This window comes from Magnolia sinica, chromosome 5 (genome assembly GCF_029962835.1).
Source record: "Magnolia sinica isolate HGM2019 chromosome 5, MsV1, whole genome shotgun sequence".
Classification (NCBI taxonomy): Eukaryota; Viridiplantae; Streptophyta; class Magnoliopsida; order Magnoliales; family Magnoliaceae; genus Magnolia; species Magnolia sinica.
The window spans coordinates 42,304,907-42,324,718 of record NC_080577.1 but is presented as its reverse complement, the minus strand read 5'-3'; the positions used below and the strand labels follow the sequence as shown (position 1 = coordinate 42,324,718).

Here is a 19,812-nt window from a genome sequence, read left to right as displayed (position 1 = left end):
TCCGTGGTATGCAAAACATATGTGATTTGGCCGGTGAGCACAAAATGCCTTGTGGGCCCACCAAGATGGATGTGTTTTATTCAAATCATTTATCTATTTTCTCAAAGCCAACATGTTCAAAATAAAGAAAAAAGAGGATCTCAGGCTCAAGTAAACCACATCACAAGAAACAGTGGAAATTAAGTGTTTTTCTTATTAAAACCTACTGAAGTTTTAATTAAGCTGGCATTTTTATTTTCACTTCATCCAAAGTTATATAGGTTTATGAACATGTTGGATGGCAATAAACATTGTGATGTCCCTAAGAAATTTTTAATTGAACGTGTTCAATGCCACCCAAGAATTTTTTAACTGAATAGGTTCAATTCCCATTGTTTCTTATGATGTATACTTGAACTTCAAATCTAACTTAGGGCCTGTTTGGGAGCATGTATTTGGAACCCCCCTGATTTGGAACCTTAGATTTGAAATCCTCCCATTGTGTTTGACACTTTGGATTGGGAATCAACCCTAATCTATAATTAGCTATGCATGGTATATTTTTAAGGGTTTGAATTTAATTACTAAATCACTTTAATATCTTTAATTAGTGATGTTTATAATGTTTGACACAATGGTTGTAATAAGCTCGCTAAAATATGTGCTTTGCCTGAAAATGACAAAATTTTAAGTCTCGGATGAGTCACAAGCACAACATTATGTCCAAGTGACTAACCAATAATGTTTGGATAGTGCTAATCATCATATTAAAGCAATTATATAGTGATGCAATTGATAATCTAAATGTTTTGTGATATCATTAGTGGGCCATGTGCCTGATAGAATAACAGTTGGGTGACACACATGTTACATATGTAACTATTGAAAGGATTTTAGATGTAATCCAAGCTCTTACCATATATTTAAAACTCCCATTTGAAGGGATTTGAAGCACCTTGAAACCCCAATTACTTTATAGTGCCAAACAACCAATCCCCTCAAATCTTCTCAAATCCATGGTGCCGAATGATTCCTTAGTTTTGGGCTCTAAAATGAGCTGAAAATGTTGGGCTGACTGAGCTTTTCCACCAGCTAGCTGGCTTCACTAGTCAATCCATGTGCTTGGAAGAGATAGCAAGGATGATCCATTTTTAGCTTAAAATGGCTCGAGATCGGTGGCTAGGATGACATTCTAAGAGAATTTTAGGAAATAGCTCATCTACCATGGACCCCCAAGGGAGCAGTGATCTTGAATTCGGATCACTCGAATCATGGTCACCTTGGACATATTTCAAACCTGAGCATGCCGTGCCCATTCTCGAGTTGACGACCAGACAGTTTCTCTTTTCGATTCCAGGCTTGTTCGGACAGTTTAAAAAATGGTGGTGACTCATCATCCTCTCATGTGGTATAGATGAACATATATCAAGACCATTCAAATTGTGGGACTCATTTTGGATGGAGCATATCCAAGCTCACAGAGATCAAGCAAGCTCACACTGATCAATCAATCATTGCCATCCAATTAATAGCCATAAAAGGTCCATATTCGAAGGGAAAATCAGACGGTTACTGTTCAATTTTCATTGTAATGCTGGACGGTCTGGATTGCCTGAGAACTCTGCCATGTGTACGTTTGAGAATCGCCATCTTTTTTTAATTGGTGCAAAACTAGCATAAAAGATTTTCAGATAATTGCTCTCCCGGAGGATGGAGCAAAACATACTCGGGCTTTCAGTTTGTAGACGTGAGACCTGTGACTCACGACAACGTTGGAATATTGGGCCCCACAAGGGATGGATCCCGATCTTTCAATTGTTGCATATGCTTATACATTCTAATGGAATGAACGTAAGATATGGAATGTGGACCGTTCACTATCGTGGGAAGGAGATAACGGTTTAAAATATCAGAGGCAGAATATTTTCGAGAAATAATCCATCGAATGTAGGGCAGAACTGACCAATGGTACGGATTATGTAATGGTATGCTCCACTTGTTAAAAGCAAAAACACATGCATACTTTGTAACTGCATATACTGGGCATTTAAAATTCCTTTAGGGTCCGTTTGATCTTCTGTTTGGAAACGAGGAAGTAGTTTCATCCAAAAAAACCAATTCAAAAATGTTGACTTAAATTTGTGGGCCTCACCATAATGTATATAACATATCCGTGTCGTCCATCTGTTTTATTAGAATATTTTCAAGCTTGATCCAAAAAAATTAGGAAGATTTAATGTTCAATTGACCCACATGAAAGGAAACAATAGACTTAATTTGTCCACCGTTGAAAGTTGATTCTTTTACTGGGCCTATACTGAGGTTTATTCACCATCTAACCTGTTCATAAGGTCATATGGACATGGATAAGTGAAAAATATAAATATAAGCCTAATTTAAAATTTCTAAGCGCCTCAACAAGTTTTTAATGGCAAGCATTTAATTCTCATAATTTTTGTGGTGTGGTCCATTTGACCTTTGGATTTGCCTAATTTTTGGACTCATGCCTTAGATTCATTTAACATGAGGAGTTCAAGGAACATCAGCCCTTGCCTTTTTTTTTTTTTTTTTTTTTTAACACACGCTCGTACACTCACGCTAGTGGAATTTCACCACCTATCGGTACTCGAACCCATAACCTGGTGTTGAAACTCCTTAAAGTCTACCACCCAAGCAAGAGTACTGACCCATCAGCCCTCGCCTTCACCAACATGGAACACTGGCTAGGTCGGTGGTGTGTGGTACACCAGCCAATCCACTCCCCATCCTGTTGGGAATCACCTCATCGATGAGCCGATGTTATATAAACATCACGGTGGGTCCCAATAACGCTTCAATGGTGAGCGTTCACTCCTACTATTTCTTGTGTGTGTGTTCAACTGAGTTTTTGAATAACTCATCTTTGAGTCTTGCCCTAATATGACCTGGAGAAACTGATGGACGGAGTGGATGTCACAAGGACATCTGTGTAGGCCCCACAGAGTCTGTGCAGCAGAGCGCCGCATGCAATCCGCGTCCCTTCCGAATTCCCACTTACGGGCAACTCTTCTTCTTTATATATCTGATCAAATTTTCGAGATTTTTGAAACTTTTATGAAGTGGGTTGTATTTAAATCTCTTTGAGGATTTGCAATTGCTTTGAATTTTTGAGGATTTGCGTTTTGCGGAAGATGGGATTGGAAAGCTTTCCTTTGAATGATTAAAGTTCTTTGATTCTCAGTTGCTTTGATCTTTTGGGTGTTTTGGGTTTTGCTGAAAGGTGATGGAAGTGCTGAAATTCTTTGAATTTTTGAGGTGTTTTGGTCTTTTGAGGACTTCTTTCTTTCTGCAGAAAGTGTGGTGGATGTGCTTCTTGCATGACTGAACTGTTTTGCTTTTCCTTTTTTTTTTTTTTTTTTTAATCAGCTGGAAACTGTCTTTTCTTTTCTTTCTTTCTTTCATTCTTTTCTTTTCTTTCTTTTCTTTTAGTAGGAATTTGAGTTGGGAAATGATATGTACTCCCTATGTTTTATTTATTTATTATGGATGCACACATCGTTTCTAGTATTGTTTTTTGGAGAAGTACAGTAAAAGTGTGCTATTCTAATATTAAGACAATAGAAAAAGGGTCTTTGCATCTAAGGGGAGGCTGTTGATATCAGAACATGCAGCTAAAGTTCTTCTTCTTTTGGGAATTTGGGAGTTGCAGAAGGTGTGATGGGTAGTGCTTCTTGAATGAGTGATGTATATTTCAATTGCTGTGTTGTCTCGAGTATTTGGGCATTTGGGCTTTGCAGAAAATGTGACAAGGGTGCTTCTTCGGAAGGAATTGAAATCCTTTGCTATTTTCAATTTCTGCAATGATTTTAGTATCTGGGCATCATGCGTTTTTTTTTTTTTTTTAATTTTAATTTTTAAAGGCAGCGTTTAGATGTGCAGGTGAATTGAATTGCGAATGTTCAGCTTAATTGAGAGGAAACAATAAAAATGTGAGGTTTTCCTCGTATTTACGATGAGGAAGCTGCTACCTAGCTGGAATTGAGCCTAGTTGCGTTATGGAGCAAAGATTCCCAACATGAATCCTAACACAGGAGATTATGATTTGTTTCATTCCACTTTACTATATCAGTAATGTCAATTCAACTCATTGCTGCATCCAAAGGCATCCTAAATTGACTGAATTCTTTGGTTTTTCGATTGCTGTGATGTTTTGAGTATTTAGGCTGCCTTTTCAATGAATGGTGAGTAATTTGGGCTTCACAGAGCTTTTTCGTGAATAAGCTGATTTTTTATTTTTATTTTTTTTCAGTTGCTGTGATGTTTCAAGGATTTTTGGGTTTACGAAAATGCGAGGGAGGCACTGGTTGGCTGACTGAAATTCTTCGAATTTTTCAGTTGTTTTGGTCTCTTGAGGATTTTGGTTTTGCATAACACATGATAAAGGTTCATCTTCTCTAGTTGGAATTCTCTGATTTTTTGTTTTTATTTTATATTGCTGTGATGTTTTATTTTATGTGGATGGTGATTGTTGAATGACTGAATTTTTATTTTATATTATTATTTATTTTATTTTTATTTTTTCGGTTGATGGGGTCTTTTGAGAAGTTCTGTTCTCAGAATATGTTATGAAGACACATTCTTGCATTGCAGAAATGGGAACAGAAGAATCAATATCAGAGGGGCGTGAAGGTGGTGCATGCCATGAAATTCCTGGCCATCCAAATCAAAAGGTATTGATGTTTCTTGTATCTTGATGCTACACAGATGTGGTAGTTATGCTGAACTCTTTAGCATATCAAATTGCCAAATTAAGCCACAGATTGTTCTATATCACTCCACTGCAACCATCCCAGTTTCTTTTTTCTTTTCCTTTTGTTCTTTCCAATTCCTAATGTTGCTTCTTTATGCAAACAACATGATGGCATATTCTCATTTGATTTCATCGAAAGCTATGTTAATTTTAGGGAAATAATATATCCACCCCCAAAAGAAGATAGCTTCACCATCACAAGGGTTAGTTGGTCATTACTGATATGGTTAATTGCATTATACAAAAAACTTACCATGACCAAAAGACTCCTATTGAGGTGGAAATGTCATTTTTAGGGGTTCAAAATGAAGTGTTCCAAATTTTATAATTCCATTTCTTTGGGTATTATACCATATCCTTAGGCCGAAGGTTTGTTAGTATGTTCATGCTTTCATTTTGTACTAGTGGGCTCATATGCTTCAATGATTGAAACTGTTGTGATGGGTGATGGTCCATGCATGGAAATTCTCTAGATTGAAAGATTCTAGCCATACAACATTTAGCCTTCTCTTGATTGAATGTTAACCATTGCTTAGTTTTCTTTCTTACTTGCCTATTTCTTGCCCAGCCATCTAAGGGTTGGAACTTTTTCGGGGGGATTATTGGAGCATGTTCCATCAATGGTGAGGCCTAGGGGTGCTAATTGATTCAGGCTCAACCTGAACCCAACCAGCCTAACCTGAAATCTGGTTGGGTCGGGTTGAGTTTGGGTTGGGCTTGGGCTGGAAATCCTCAACCTGACCCTGAGTCAGGTTGGGCCCAGGTTGAGGCCTCAGGCAACCTGATCTTCTATTACTTATATAGTATAAGATAGTAAATTATTGATATAATATAAAAATTAAAAACTTGATCTTTGGCCTGAATGGGTTAGGATTGAGGATATGGTAGGTCGGGTTGGGTCATGATGTGGGTAACCCAACTTGATGTAAGGGAAGGCTTGGATTGACCCTCAACCTGACCTGACTAGCCCAAGTTGCACTCCTAGTGAGGCCCATCATATTAGTGGTTTGAATGACCATACATAGTACTGTCATGTAGAAAGCAAAAGCGTGAATGGTACTTTACAAATTTTTGGCCCAAGCATTGTACGATGCCTCCCGCTTCTTTGGCCTATGGAAACTACTGGTGAACAAATGTTGTAGGCTTACAGCAGTTAAACTCTTCCAAGAAACTGATTCTGCCTTGTTCTTCACTATTTAAAGAGTACAGTGATGGAATGATGTCAAATGATTTTGTAGGTTGATGGTTCGGCTGGAATAATTGAAGAGATGTCACCCATTCACAACTCGAGGCAGCCCAACCTCTTCTTACAGATACCCTCAAGAACCGTTGGGGATTCTCCTCTGAATTTTGTGGGAATAAACATGCCACGGACACCAAGTCCCACTTCCATGAAAGTAAAATTTACCCCAATGCCTAGTCCTACTTCCACGAGATTTAATGTGTCCCCTGGGCCATCCTCATCTAAAGGCAAGCCATCCTTGAAAAATCTCCTACCACGAGTAAGCTTCAAGTCCCGGGCCTCAACTACAGATATCGAGAAGGCTGCCATTCTTGCTCTAGGTGCTTCATCAGCAGGATCTCGGGAGCGGCCTCTCATCTCAAGGTCGTTTTCTCTTTCAAAGATGTTTACGCCCTCAATAAAAAGGACGTCATCTCTACCAGTTACGCCTGTTGTGCATTCAAATCCTGAATCTATGCATGGGAGTAGCACAGTTGAGCAGCTGACTCCAACTGTAAGTGTTTTTCTTTTTTATATACTACTTTAAGGAGAAGACTGTCAATAGGTTTGGCTTCACCCAGTAATGTTTTCACACCTTCGATATCAGTTTAATCTGATTCATTTCTGCTTTCCAATTCAATGTAAAACACTATATCTCTAATAATGTAGTCTCTGAGAAATGTCAAATGTCTTGCATGCCATTTACTTTTATAGGTGGTGTCCTAATTGTAGAACGTACAGTTCTCATTTGCATTGATAAAAAATTGCTTTCGCTAGATACAAAGCAGTGAAAAAAGAAGAACCTTAGGACTGTTTTTAACTTGCATTTGCACCATTTTGGAGAAAATAACACGTGGGTTCATAGCATTTTTGCTTTTTAATAATAAAAAGTACATGGATTCAAGGAATCCTTAATTTTGATATTGGCGCATTCAATTTTTGAGATGTTTACTGCACGTAGTTTGGTTCCTCAATGGCCCTCTTTAAACACAGGTTTTTGCCATTCAAATCTATGTGCGGTTGTAAATGTAAGCTTCTCCATGTGGTACTCAGGCTAGGGTGTGCCGTATTGGTATCAGTGGGCGTAATGGTCGCCACCGATGTTGATATGCATAATGGTTGGGTTTTTTATTTTTCAGTAAAAAAATGTGAAAAAATGTGAAAAAATCCCAAATATTTAGAGGATTCCAAATATTTATTTTTTTAAAACCATGTTTATGATGGGTAACAATCCATTCTTTGGTGAGAATGTTGTTGCGACCTATCTGATGATTTTATAACCTGAGAGTCTTGAATTGACCGCAAAACTCCTATATTCAATTTTCAAAATATCTAATATTAATGATAAACATATTAGCATGAGTTTAATTCTAAATATCTCATTTCTAGGGTATTTCTATTACCTACCTCATGTACATTAGCTAAATTGGTCCAGACTTTCATCTTGTTTTGTAATCCTTAAGAAAAAATGAATTAGTGTTATTTGATTAACTCTCTTGCGTGAAAATCTATGATTCTTCATGTTTTGCACAAAAATTAAGAATTTGGATATTTGATTTCGAGATTTGGGGGAGATGGGATGAGTTGCAGAAAATTGGAGAAAATTCGATATTTCTTCAAATTTCTCAAATTGGTTGCAATCTTAGTATCCAAACACAAAATCAAACATGTATATAACCTGATCTCAGTGTTTTAAATAGCGGTAGCGTGTTGCGTAGCGTTCAACCCTCCGTAGCGTGTAGCGAAATAGCATAGCGTGTAGCGTAAGCTACACAATACTTCTATTTTTTAATTTATATATATATATATATATATATATATATATATATATATATATATATATATATATATATATATATATATATATATATATATATATATATACACGATAAATATTAAATACACATCCACCCCTTCACGCACCACGTGGGTCACAACATGAAAAATAATGCACATCCACCCCTTCACGCACCTCAATGGGCCCCATGTGGGCCATACCACAGAAAAAGAAATGAAAAAAAGTATAAAGAACAAAAAAAGACAGTAACCGGCATTTTAAAAGGGAAAAACATGAGAAAAAACTCAAAATACCAAGTTATTTTCATTGTACATCGAAAAAAATTCAAAAAAAAAGGAACGAGTGTACCTATTTTTGTCTCAAGATGAGATTGAATCAATGAAAACTGCAAAAGTTGAAGCTCCATAGCCGATCGCAACCGGAATAGGAGAAATCTGATTTCTCCGTCATTTCTTCTCCATTGTTGCTGAAACTGCACCAAATGGAGCTCCTTGTAGTCTCCAATAATCGGCCAAAGAAGCCCCTTCGAAGGGCTTTTCAATCACAAGATTGAACAGTGGGGAGAGGAGCAGCGTCAGTTTGCTCGGTTTGGGTCTAGAAGCCCTTTCGGATAGGTTTTTTTTTTTTTTTTTTTTTTTTTTTTTTATAAAAAAAAAAACTTAAGTGCTTGCTTGTGGTGTGAGTTCACCACCTTTTAATACAGTGAAAAAAAAAAAAAAAAAAACCACAACAAGTAGCACGTGCTACCTGCGCTACACGTCTAGCGTGCGCTACAGGGGATATATGCTATTTGCTGCGCTACGTAGCGATTTTGCAACGCTACGCTACTCACAACACTGCCTGATCCATACATTCTTGGCAATTTGGGGATTTTTTGGATTTTTTTTTAATTTAAAATAATTTTGACGTGTTAAAAAAATTAGTATTTTTTGAAATCCATAGGTATATTAGTTGTCTACTTCTTTTACTTTTGAATTTAATGCTTGTGTTTTCATACATGTCTTCTTACATTTAGAAATTTTATGAGTTAATTTTGAATATAGTTGCATCAATTCAATTAGATAACGCATGGATTAGGACCCTATATAGAGGAAAGCTATTATATATACTTGTTTTTTGTGATTTATTTTATTTCCAAGTGTGTGTTGATGTATTTCGTAACAATCTTTGACGTTTCATTGAAAAACTTGACCAATTTCCCAATTTTTTTCAACAATAGAGATAAATTACCCGATACAATCAATATATCCCGTGCGATAACCGATATGTATTTGTATCCCAAGAGTGTGATGCATTACACGATATCGATACAGAAAACAATGGTTGTACATACCACAGTTAACATATGGATGGATCCATGTATATCTGTTAAGATCTCCTAAAGATCTCCGCCTCTTCTATATATTCTTGTGATTATCAATGAAATAAACCCTACACATAGTTTCCACAAAATGTAATCTCTTGTGCATAACATGTTATCAGAGTTGTGCTGATCCCGACATGGTTTGCTGCTACTAGTCTGCCATCATCTCCATCACTTGCGATCTGTCACCAGCATCCTGATCTCATCTCTACTGGTGTCACAGGACATCTAGATCTCTGTCTAGCACCCAAATCTGCTTCTCGTTTTCGTCTCAAGCTTGTTGCCCATCTGCACCATCTCCAAAACATGCCTCCATTGCTGATCTAACTTCAGAAACAAATCACAATGCTCGCAATGCTGTCGGAACCCAGGACACTCTAGAAAAGCCCTACAACTCCACCACTTCAGAATCCACCGCCATTTGATGCCGGATCTTGCACCTGTCCCAAACCCCTATTTGTCAAACCGCCCATCTCCATCATCTCTGTAATATCCAACAGATTTGTTGCAACACCACCATCGTCATTGCCACCATTATTTGTAGCTATCCTGGCCCTCCTCATCATCGAAGGACGTTATATCCTATCGTTTGTTAATTGCGCCATCCTGACATCCCAGCCCTGTGTGGTTATCTTCTCCAACACTGTTGCCAGATCTATGCTCATTTTGGAATCTGGGCCGTCTCAAGATCGGCCCTCTTCATCATTGAAGGCTGTTGAACCCCGTCATCTGTTAATTGCGCCGTCTCCTTCCCCGTCACCATGCGTCAGTTCCTGAAATCCTAGGCTTGTGCAGTTATCTTCTCCAATGCTGTTACCAGGTCTATGCTCATTTTGGAATCTGGCCCGTCTCGGGATCTCACTCTCAACCATTACTGTCTCCATTCTTTCCTGCGACCTTTTGCACCATCTCTGGCATCCCAAAACCACCATTATTGACCGGATCCACTCTCTCCAGCCATTGACTATGTGATCTATGCAACCACCCATCTCCATCTCTTTCCTATCATGGGAACACTACTACCCTACACCATCAAATTCTTCCTCCGTCTCCTCCATGTTGCCCATACCCAAATCACCCATTCCCTCTATGGTCCTTTCTACTCAGAAATTGTTGTTGATTGTCTGTTGATGTCATCATCTCGTTGCAGCACCATAGGTTGTGGTCTATCTCTTTGATCTCAGCTGCTAATTCTTTAAAGCATTTCAACATGCACCTAGATTTGTGATCTGCAGGGTCCAGATTGGCGACCCTATTATTGTCTACCTGTTTTTGTGCTGGCTTCTAACAGAACCTGTCCACCATCACTGTAAACCCAATTCTGGACTGTTGATCACGCTATACCAAATTCACTGTTGCCACCATTGTCCCTGCCATTATCATAATTGTTTCACGTAGTGGTCTACTGAACTTGACATGGAATAGTTCTATATGCACCCGAGCTTTCCTTTTTCTATTTATTATCTCGTTCTTATTAGCCCTTTCTTATCAGTCGTGTGTGTAGTTCACTCACATGTTGTGCAGTGTTGCACAAGTGTCTTCACACGCCGTTGTGGGTGATAGTCCCCCTCTCAATTGTTGTGGGTGTAGTTCACTCACATGTTGTGCAGCATTGCAAGTATGCTTTTTAGAGGATTTTGCATGTGAATGCTGGTTTGGTGGCTCGATGGTCGTTGCGTATAGATGGCCTACTATTTGAAGAGAAGATTCAATGGATGATGAAAGCTCACTCTATAGACAAGTGGCAATTGAAGATCTTATATCCCACCATGTTGTGTCTGAGGGAGAGTTGTGACCTAGGCTCATCTTCTTTATGTGTTCCAAGCTAGGCATGATTGAATTTCATGCTCCAGCTTTAGGAATGTTATGGTATACAATATGAATGTATAGCTACAACGGTCATACCATAGATAGCTGTATGGATGATTCATGTATATTTGTACAGATCTCCCACCTCTTCTATATATTCCTGTCATTATCAATGAAAGAAGCACAATATACAGTTTCCACAAAAATGTAGTCTCCAATGAGTGCATAACATTGTGTAAATATTCATTTAGGTGCACATTGATTTTACTGAAGACTTTTTCTTTCTTTCTTTCTTTCTTTTTTTCGTGATGAATATTATGGGATGTTGTACTTTTGTATTCTTATGGAGTTCTTGCTTTGACAGAAAAAAGGGGTCCAGCGGCATATATCCCGTTCACTTTCAGTGCCTCTCAATAACAAAACTAGAGGCATCAGGCGGATGGATTCCTTGGGTGGAGTAATTCGTGTAATTCCTTCAACTCCACGTGTAATAGAAGGGAGCGGGACCACATCAAATACAAGCCCAACAACAGATGCTGGTAAATCCCATTCTCTAATTCATCTTACATTCAAGTACCCTCCCTTTTGAATTATCTTAGGCCTACCTATAGTCTATACTTGTTGTGATTTCAGTTTCATCTGTGTTTTTTGTCTTTGTAACTTCCGATAACCAACCTATGTCTTATCTAGTTCTGTGGTTCAGAGAATAACGATGACGGTGAAGACATTCCTGAAGAAGAGGCTGTCTGTAGAATTTGTATGATTGAACTGCGCGAAGGGGGTGATACTCTCAAAATGGAATGTAACTGCAAAGGTGAACTCGCATTAGCCCACCAAGAATGTGCAGTGAAATGGTTTAGCCTCAAAGGCAACAAGAATTGCGAAGTGTGCAAGGAAGAGGTTCGGAACCTACCTGTTACTCTATTACGGATACAAAGTATTCAGAGCATTACTACACAAACAGGTCACAGAGCTCGGCAAATGGTCGATCAACGCTACAGGCAAGTAAGAGATTCTGTGTTACTTACTGTGAGGCTTTGAGTAATAAATGAACAGATTCAGTGCCTTGCTATCATAAAGGTGTGTTTGGCTGCACTAAATATCATGAAGTATCATGATATTTGATTAAAAATCAGTCTACTTTGGTGCAAAATTTGACGATATTTTATAAAACTTGGTCCAACCAAACACACCCTAAGACTACAGAAATATTATATGAGGTTTACTGATGTAGGACCACCCAGTGGCTTGCTATCATCATCAAAGAAGACCAAGACCCCTAAACGGGGAGACCTCGCAAGCACCAAGTTCAAGGCAGAACCCCATGTATATAACTTGGATGAGTGGATGATATTTGGATTTAGTCGAGTTTGGTGCTGAATGAGAATGGGGACCACAGGAGATCTTTCCAATTATAACAATATTGACCCATTCTATTTCTGAGAGATACTACTATATTGGATTCTTCTTTAGATGCTTTTGGTGATGTTATATGGAATTTTCTTTATTTGCACTAATATGATGTTTTTGTTAGTTTGATTTATTCCTTGAGTAGGAAGTTGTCTCTTTTGATTTGGTTTCTTATTTTAGGTTGTTTTTTGTTGTACCACATGCCATGAAAGATCATGAAATTTTGCACCAAATTCAACTAATTAATAATGAAATATCATGATATTTGGAGCAACCAAATGCACCTTAGTTATAATTCTGATTGGACCTACTATTTTTCTTTTGGGTCTTAAAAACTACATAACGGCTTACATATTACCATGAGGGGTTTTCATGTTTATTTTTTATCATTAGAATATTGCATTTGTCGAGTTCTTCTTTCCTTCTCTTCCTTGTTTGAAATCATTACCGACATTGGAGAGGTATTTGGTATCGTTTGCAGGAGCACTCTGTACTAATTCATCCGCTAAATTGTTTCTATGTCATTTGCTAATCCTACATCTGTGTATAGTGCAGCCCATCATACACTAGTTACGCATGCCATGCCAGCACATGTGCAAGAAGCAAGCTGTCCATCAGTGTGCCCTACAATGTAGATGGCATGGCCTGAAAATCATGGTGGTCCACTCATCAAGTGGGTGCAGTGTGTGAACGAAGGGATAGATAAAAGAATTCATTCGATCCATCTGTTTCTTTGTACGATGCAGCCCACCTGATGGATCACTTGGAAGCTTATCACACCTGTGCTGGCGTGTAGGTGTGCAGGGCTACAAACCTCTATGGCTGTTCCTCAGCACAACCAGTCAGACCCATGCAACCTCTTCCTACTTAAATAAATGAGTAACAAACAACACACCTCTGTCTTAGTGGTCAGGGTAGTAGAAGTAGAAGTTGTGATTTGATTCCCAGAACTTGCTGACTTAACTCAAAACTCAGCCGAGTCAACTCAAATCAGTGAGATTTCGAGCAGAGGTGCTGGAAAACTTGGCACTGGGCCTGACTTGGCTTGGACTTGTAGGAGCTTGTTGAGTCGACTCAGCGTGACTCGAGCTGTGTCACTCACCTCCTAGGTGTAGATTTAATTAAAAATAAAAGAGGTGGGGAGTGGGATTCGAACCCCCAACATCAACGAAAGCAAGCAACACACTCAACTAGTGAGGTACACATGTAGTTGTTGATTCAAGTTGTGCTTTATATTGCTTCTTCTATATTTAACTATTATAAATAATCTATTACATTCCTAATATTTTCAATTTACAATAATTAAATTTCGAGTTTGAGTCAGGTCTATTCTTCTACTCAACCCAATCTGGCTGAACATTGAGTGGAGTTGAGTTTCGGGTTTTTGAATTATGGTTCGAATTCCACCTGTCGGAGTTGTGTTTTGAGTCAGGTTTTCCAATGACCCCAACGTTTATCCCGGCTGTTCCAAGTCCAAACTGTACCGACCATCCAGTTCGTTCCAGGTTATACAACAGTGATTATAACAAAAACAATAAAGAAAGATGGCAAGCCCAAACCAACTTTTTTTAAGACTCAATTTATGGTACTTGAATGAATTTTAAATTTGTTTTGTTTGTATTCAGATGATTCTCTTAAATGGATTGCTAAAATTGTAATGGAGAACCATAGTTTGAATTGAATCATCAAATTGATAAACTTTCTTAACCTGTTAGGGGATTAAGAAAATGAAGATGGTTGCAGAGTTTAATGAGATTGGAAGACTTGAAAATACTACTATCATTTTGAGATTTCCGGGGAACTGTTTTTGTTCATGTTTTCGAATGGATTTAATGTGGATTTGGGGTTCTGAACCTTGTTTCTTACAATCGTATCAGGATTTGGCAGGACGTGCCTGTTCTCGTTATTGTCGGAATGCTTGCCTACTTTTGCTTTCTTGAACAGCTCTTGGTAAGATGAGAACCTTTTCTATAGCATCTTCAAATTTATCAAACAGTATTTTTTTGGTGAAATTTCTAGTAATGGCAGGTGGGTGAAATGGGTTCCAGTGCTATTGCTATAGCTTTGCCATTCTCGTGTGTTTTGGGTCTCCTTGCATCCATGACAGCATCTACAATGGGTAAGCTCTCAGTTGGCCATTAAAATTATCTTTAAAAGTTATTATCAACAAGCATTGGGCCCACCTCTTGTTAACCTGAGCCATTGATCTAGTTGACCCACCATGGGCCATACCTAGATCTCCCCTATCTGTAGCCATCCAAATGCAAGGTATTCCGTAACGGTAATGGTAGCCATAACGGCCACCATCGTTGCCTTTACGAGACTGGTCATATCGGTTGTTACGGCTCCCGTAATGGCCGTTGCAGTCTCTTCTTCTTTTTTCCTAAAAAATAAAAAAACTGAAAAACCTGTATCTACCACGTAACATTGAAAAAATATATCTACCTTGTAACAGACCATTACGAGGCTATTATGGCCTTTATAGGGGGGGTGTAATGGGCTGTTAACGGTGATTGCAGGTCTTTTTTTTTTTTTTTTTCCATAACGGCTATCACGGCCGTTACAACCCCTTAATGTATAACGGTTGCCACCGTTACCTTTATGTAACGACCTTTACGATCCCGTAACAACCTTTACTGCACACATGCATCTGATGAATGATTTGTTACAAAAAGACACCCGCACACAATTTTTGTAAGCAAAGCAAAACTATAAAAGAAAAGCCAAACCATAACCCAAAAGCGAAATAGAAAAACAAGATACAAAAGGCATTGAGATTTATGTGGTTTGACAATTTACCTACGTCTATGGGGAACAACACAACTTTCTTCACTAAAACAAGAGAAATCTAGAGTATAAGGCTTACATCTCTTTCCCACTCTTCCACCGTATGCGTCTCTCACCAAGGAAGACCCCACAAAAGATGCACCTCTCTTTACATGAGTTCCCTTTTAGACAACACACCCCGAGAGTGAGGGTTTGCCAAAGCTACACAAACTAGGCTTCATGCATCCGAGCACAAGATGAGAGAGAGAAGGGAAAGTCGTTTCTAAACAAGAATCATAATGCATTTGTGTATCAAGGCTACCGCCTTAACAAGATGGACAATTAGCAAATGATTAGGACCACCTGGTGGGAGATTTGGGGGAGCTGTCATTCAACTTGTGTGGACCATATGCTTCGGATATATAGAATGTGGGGTGACAAGACAGTTTAGGGCCAACCAGCCAAGCAGATGCTTGTTACTGTGTTTCTTGTAGGGTGCATTTGGTTGTACCAAATATCATGATATTTGTTCACAAACCCAAGTGTAGGGTTGCGATGTAATAATAACTCGGTAAGACCGAGGTCGAATCCGCAGGGACTAAACTTGTACGTATTCTGAAAATAACTAGAATTAGAAAAAGATCTAAATTGAAATTTAAATAATTGAGAGTAATGGTGAATTATGTTGATTAAAACTTATGAATTTAAAGGTGGGAACTATGGTGCCAAGGATTCACTTGTAGCTATCAAGATGTTACATTGCTTGATTCAATAAACACAATTGGAATTGGAGTCATATCCTATCCAATTGGAAAATAAAGCATTTAAATCAAATTTGAACTTTTCATTGACTTAATTCTCAATGGAGGAGAATTGTGAAGATTGGAAGGGATTCCATCGCCCCACCATGCCCAGGAGACGAACAACAGAATTTACCGATCTCACTATCTCAAAACAAGAAAAGAAGATATCCAACGCTATCACAAGATCTATTGTAATTTGTGTCACAATAAATCATAGAAAATTGAAAATATTCCCTTAATATCAAACTAGAAATCAATAAAGTTCAATAAGAACAAGAATCAAAGCAAAATAAACATCCTAACACGCTACAAGCTTCACATCTTAGCCTTAGCTAAGAGGTTTAGCCAACTATAGACATGATTGAAACTCAATCTTTTAAACAAAGCATGAAAAATAAACTAGAGAAGAAGAAAAACTCTTTGACGGCTGCTCCACCCTTGTGTATGCTCCTTGAGACCTTTCCAAACCCTAGAAGATGCTTTGGAGCATCCTAGGGAATCCTATTTATAGTTGTGGAACTTCAACTTTCGCACCGAGTTGGAAAAATGTAGAAACCGCATCAAATTTACGCACTCTGTGCAGTTTCCCAAAATAGACTTCACTCTGCGCAGTTTCCTAAAAAGCCTCGAAGTTTCAGAATATGTTTTTTCAGGACAATTTCAGGAATATGTTTGTTTTCAGGACAATTTTAAGATTCATTTTCTTTACTTCAAATCTTTGATTCTCTTCACTTCTAACTTAGTTTCCTTGGATTTGTGGCTTGTAAATTCTTCATTAATGACTTCCAAATCTCCAAATCTTCATTTAGTAATCTTTTGAGTATAAATCTTTCTTTTGGCATCAATTTCACCTTAAGCTCTCGAAATCACCTCGCACATGAAAACATGCATAATTAAATTGATTAAGCACCATCATGTTTATAAAACCAATGTATAAATAGGGGGAAATATGCAATATTTCACACTTAACAATATTTCATGATTAATCACTCTAATATGGTGCAAAATATCATCAAATATCATGATACTTTGTGCAACCAAACACGCAGCTGTTGTTGTAGGCAATTCTGTTGTCGATATCAGCTGATTTGTAACTGTTAAGGTTTGCTAAGCCCACATGTACATATGTGGCATGCCATCTGTATGCTATAGTCGGCACAGGTGCAATGTTCAAGATGTCCATCAGTCTGACTTTATAGATGTTCTCGCTCAAATATCAAGCTGGTCCACTGATCAAGTGGCTGCTGTGTTATAAACATGTAGATGGCTTAGAAGACTTCATCCAAGTCTCTTTTTCCTTATCAGCCATAGATAGTTTCATAAAGTGTGGCCCACTTGATTATCGACCAACCTGATTTTTAGGCCAGGATATCAAAATCATGGAGCCCTTGCGATGGATGGATTGGATCTTATACCTGTGTGCCATGCTAGCACATGTAGGATCATGTCTTAGCAAAGCTCATTAAAACAACATAATCATGCATCTGAACTGTATTTGGCTCATTCAGTGAAGAAGAGATACGTCTGGGTCTACGCATCTATTCAGTTCGCCTTGGTGGTTCTCTTCGCCCATCTGTTCTACTCATTGGTAAGTAGGCCATTCCGTTCACTTCCCTACACGTTAATGCATGCACATCTCCTTTTTAAGGATATCTGCATTGAGATGATCTATTACCTCCTTGGCATGTCCACGTGAGATCCGGGCTGTCCATCAGGCAGTCCATGCCCTGAAGATGCCTTGGTCCATTGACCAGACCAGCCTCTTTATCAGATCGGTCACACTTGCACAATGGAAATGGACATTCCACATTCTACGTTCACGGCAACCCACCTGATGAGTGGACCAATTTGATTTTCGGACAGTGCATGCGCATGGTTGAGCCTGACGAGCAACCTGTGAAGAAGATTCTCTTATCCGTATTGCATGAATATCCGTTGCATCTCTAGAATTACATTTTCAAGAGTTGTTTTTTTTTTTTTTTTTTTTTTTTTTTTTTTTTTTTTTATAACAATGCATGGAATTGCAGCTTCACGTGAAACCTGTTCTCTCTGTCCTCCTAGCCACATTCGCCGGATTTGGTGTTGCAATGTGTGGGAACTGTATTGTAATGGAGTTCTTGAGGTGGAGGAGAAGGTGGCGTGTCTGCTTAGAGCTCCGCCACCGCAATTCTCAAGAAACAGAGCAGTCCGCTCAATCATTGGAGAATTCCAATCAACCCCAGATGAGCCGTGACAGCGATAACAACGGAAGCAATCCCGAAAGTTCTGCTTCTCCTCGAGCAGGTGGAATCAACATGGTGTAGTAACAGGAGTCGGTGGTTGCATAAGAGAGTGGCCTTGGGTGTATAAAATATTTGATGTTTAAGAAGGAACATTGATAAACTTCTGTTGTATTCTCAGTCCATTGATTAGTGACCGCCAGTAGCTTCAGCTGCTGGTATTTGAAATGGCAGCCTCCCCTGGAGGGTGTATACCACCCATGGCAGACATGAAATCAGCTCTTCCTTTGCGACTATCACAGTTGCAGCGTTTGAGAGTGCCTTCAAACCACATTATGAGGCCCTACAACAATGAAAATGTGCCCTGTTTAGGAAATCATGGAAAATTGGTTCTACACCGTTCAAAACTCAACTTGATATCCTGCCCAGCTTGGTTGACTTGAAGACTCGACTAGATTAAAAATACATAGATTAGTAATAAATATCTAAAATAGTTATTCTTGAGAAAATAAATTAAGTAGTGAGTTGGGACAAGTACATAAGGCGATTACCTTGGCTAAGGCTGTGAATTGTATGTGAACTTTGTGAGTAGACTACACATTGAGTCGACTGGGTCACCGAGCCAACTTCATGAATCTTCTTCATTCAGGACCGAGCCACACTCAACAAGCTAGTTTCCAATGAACTTGGTTTCAAATCTTTGTTAATTCAGACAACTGTTGAGTCCACTCACCGATCGGTTCCACATTGTGTGCACTATCCATTTCCAGTCGCATTAGACAGAAACAATGATTCTGGTGATTTCACCTTGGATCTGAAACAATCCTTCTGAGGTTCTGGGATGGATAGCTGCTTGGTTTTTCATGTTGGAAAATCTTAGAACTTCATTCTTCGTTAATTAATGAACTGCTAATGGATTGTGTGTGGGCTTGATAACAGGTGGCCCTGGGGTTGGTCCAGGGCTGGATTTTGAACTGGTTGGGCCATATTTAGAAGGCCAAATTCAAAATATTGATTTTGCCTGGCCTAGGCCCAGCCCAGCCCATTTTTCATTGTGGTATCAATTTCTACAGGTAGAGCCCACGGTTCAGTGATTGAAAGTAAAAACAGTTGATGGTACAGGCCTGCTTTGTGTGGCCCATGTATCAAATATCCCTTGGACTGGAAGAATCCTAAGCTTTGAATAGGTGGTCAAGAAGTGGACAATGAGAGAGAAAACAGCAAGGATTCACATTCAACCTAGGAATTAGGATAGTGGTTGTAGGGCATGCAAGGCGGCAACGTGGTATTTATTATTTAATTTTATTATTATTATACAATAAGTGATACGATTACCTAATCAATTCGGGAAGCCAGAACAAGATATTTGGTGGCCCACTCAAATCAACCACATGCGGGAAGGCAAACCAATTCACATCATTGATCCAATGGTGGAAGTGGTATGCCGACGACACAGTCCTATTCAGCTTATGACTGGTGAGGCCCCATATAACATATATATCTTACCTCATCCACTTCTTTCCTCACCTCAACTCGGATGTTAGTATAACTGCTTAATAGAATGTTGTGGCTTCACATACAGGGAAGTGCAAATTTTTTTATTTTTTATTTTTTTTTAATTGCTAAGTGCGGCATTTCCTTAAAACAAGGAAGT

The 19,812-nt window shown here is 38.7% G+C and overlaps 1 protein-coding gene across 5 annotated transcripts; it reads left to right on the top strand.

Annotated features, from left to right (window-relative positions):
- Positions 1–3,034: 3,034 nt before the first annotated feature.
- Positions 3,035–18,386, top strand: LOC131245973 (uncharacterized). Of its 5 annotated transcripts, none has more exons than XM_058245812.1 (10): positions 3,037–3,238; positions 4,286–4,401; positions 4,543–4,688; positions 6,007–6,504; positions 11,325–11,499; positions 11,664–11,961; positions 14,248–14,320; positions 14,399–14,489; positions 17,448–17,527; positions 17,967–18,386. In XM_058245812.1, the coding sequence occupies exons 3-10, from the start codon at positions 4,584–4,586 to the stop codon at positions 18,240–18,242; spliced, it is 1,596 nt and encodes a 531-aa protein (XP_058101795.1). In that variant the 5' UTR covers positions 3,037–3,238; positions 4,286–4,401; positions 4,543–4,583; the 3' UTR covers positions 18,243–18,386. The 5 variants fall into 5 exon arrangements, with proteins under 5 accessions (XP_058101797.1, XP_058101795.1, XP_058101792.1 ...); XM_058245809.1 differs by having other exon boundaries at positions 4,268–4,401; XM_058245811.1 differs by having other exon boundaries at positions 3,037–3,273; positions 4,268–4,401.
- Positions 18,387–19,812: the final 1,426 nt, after the last annotated feature.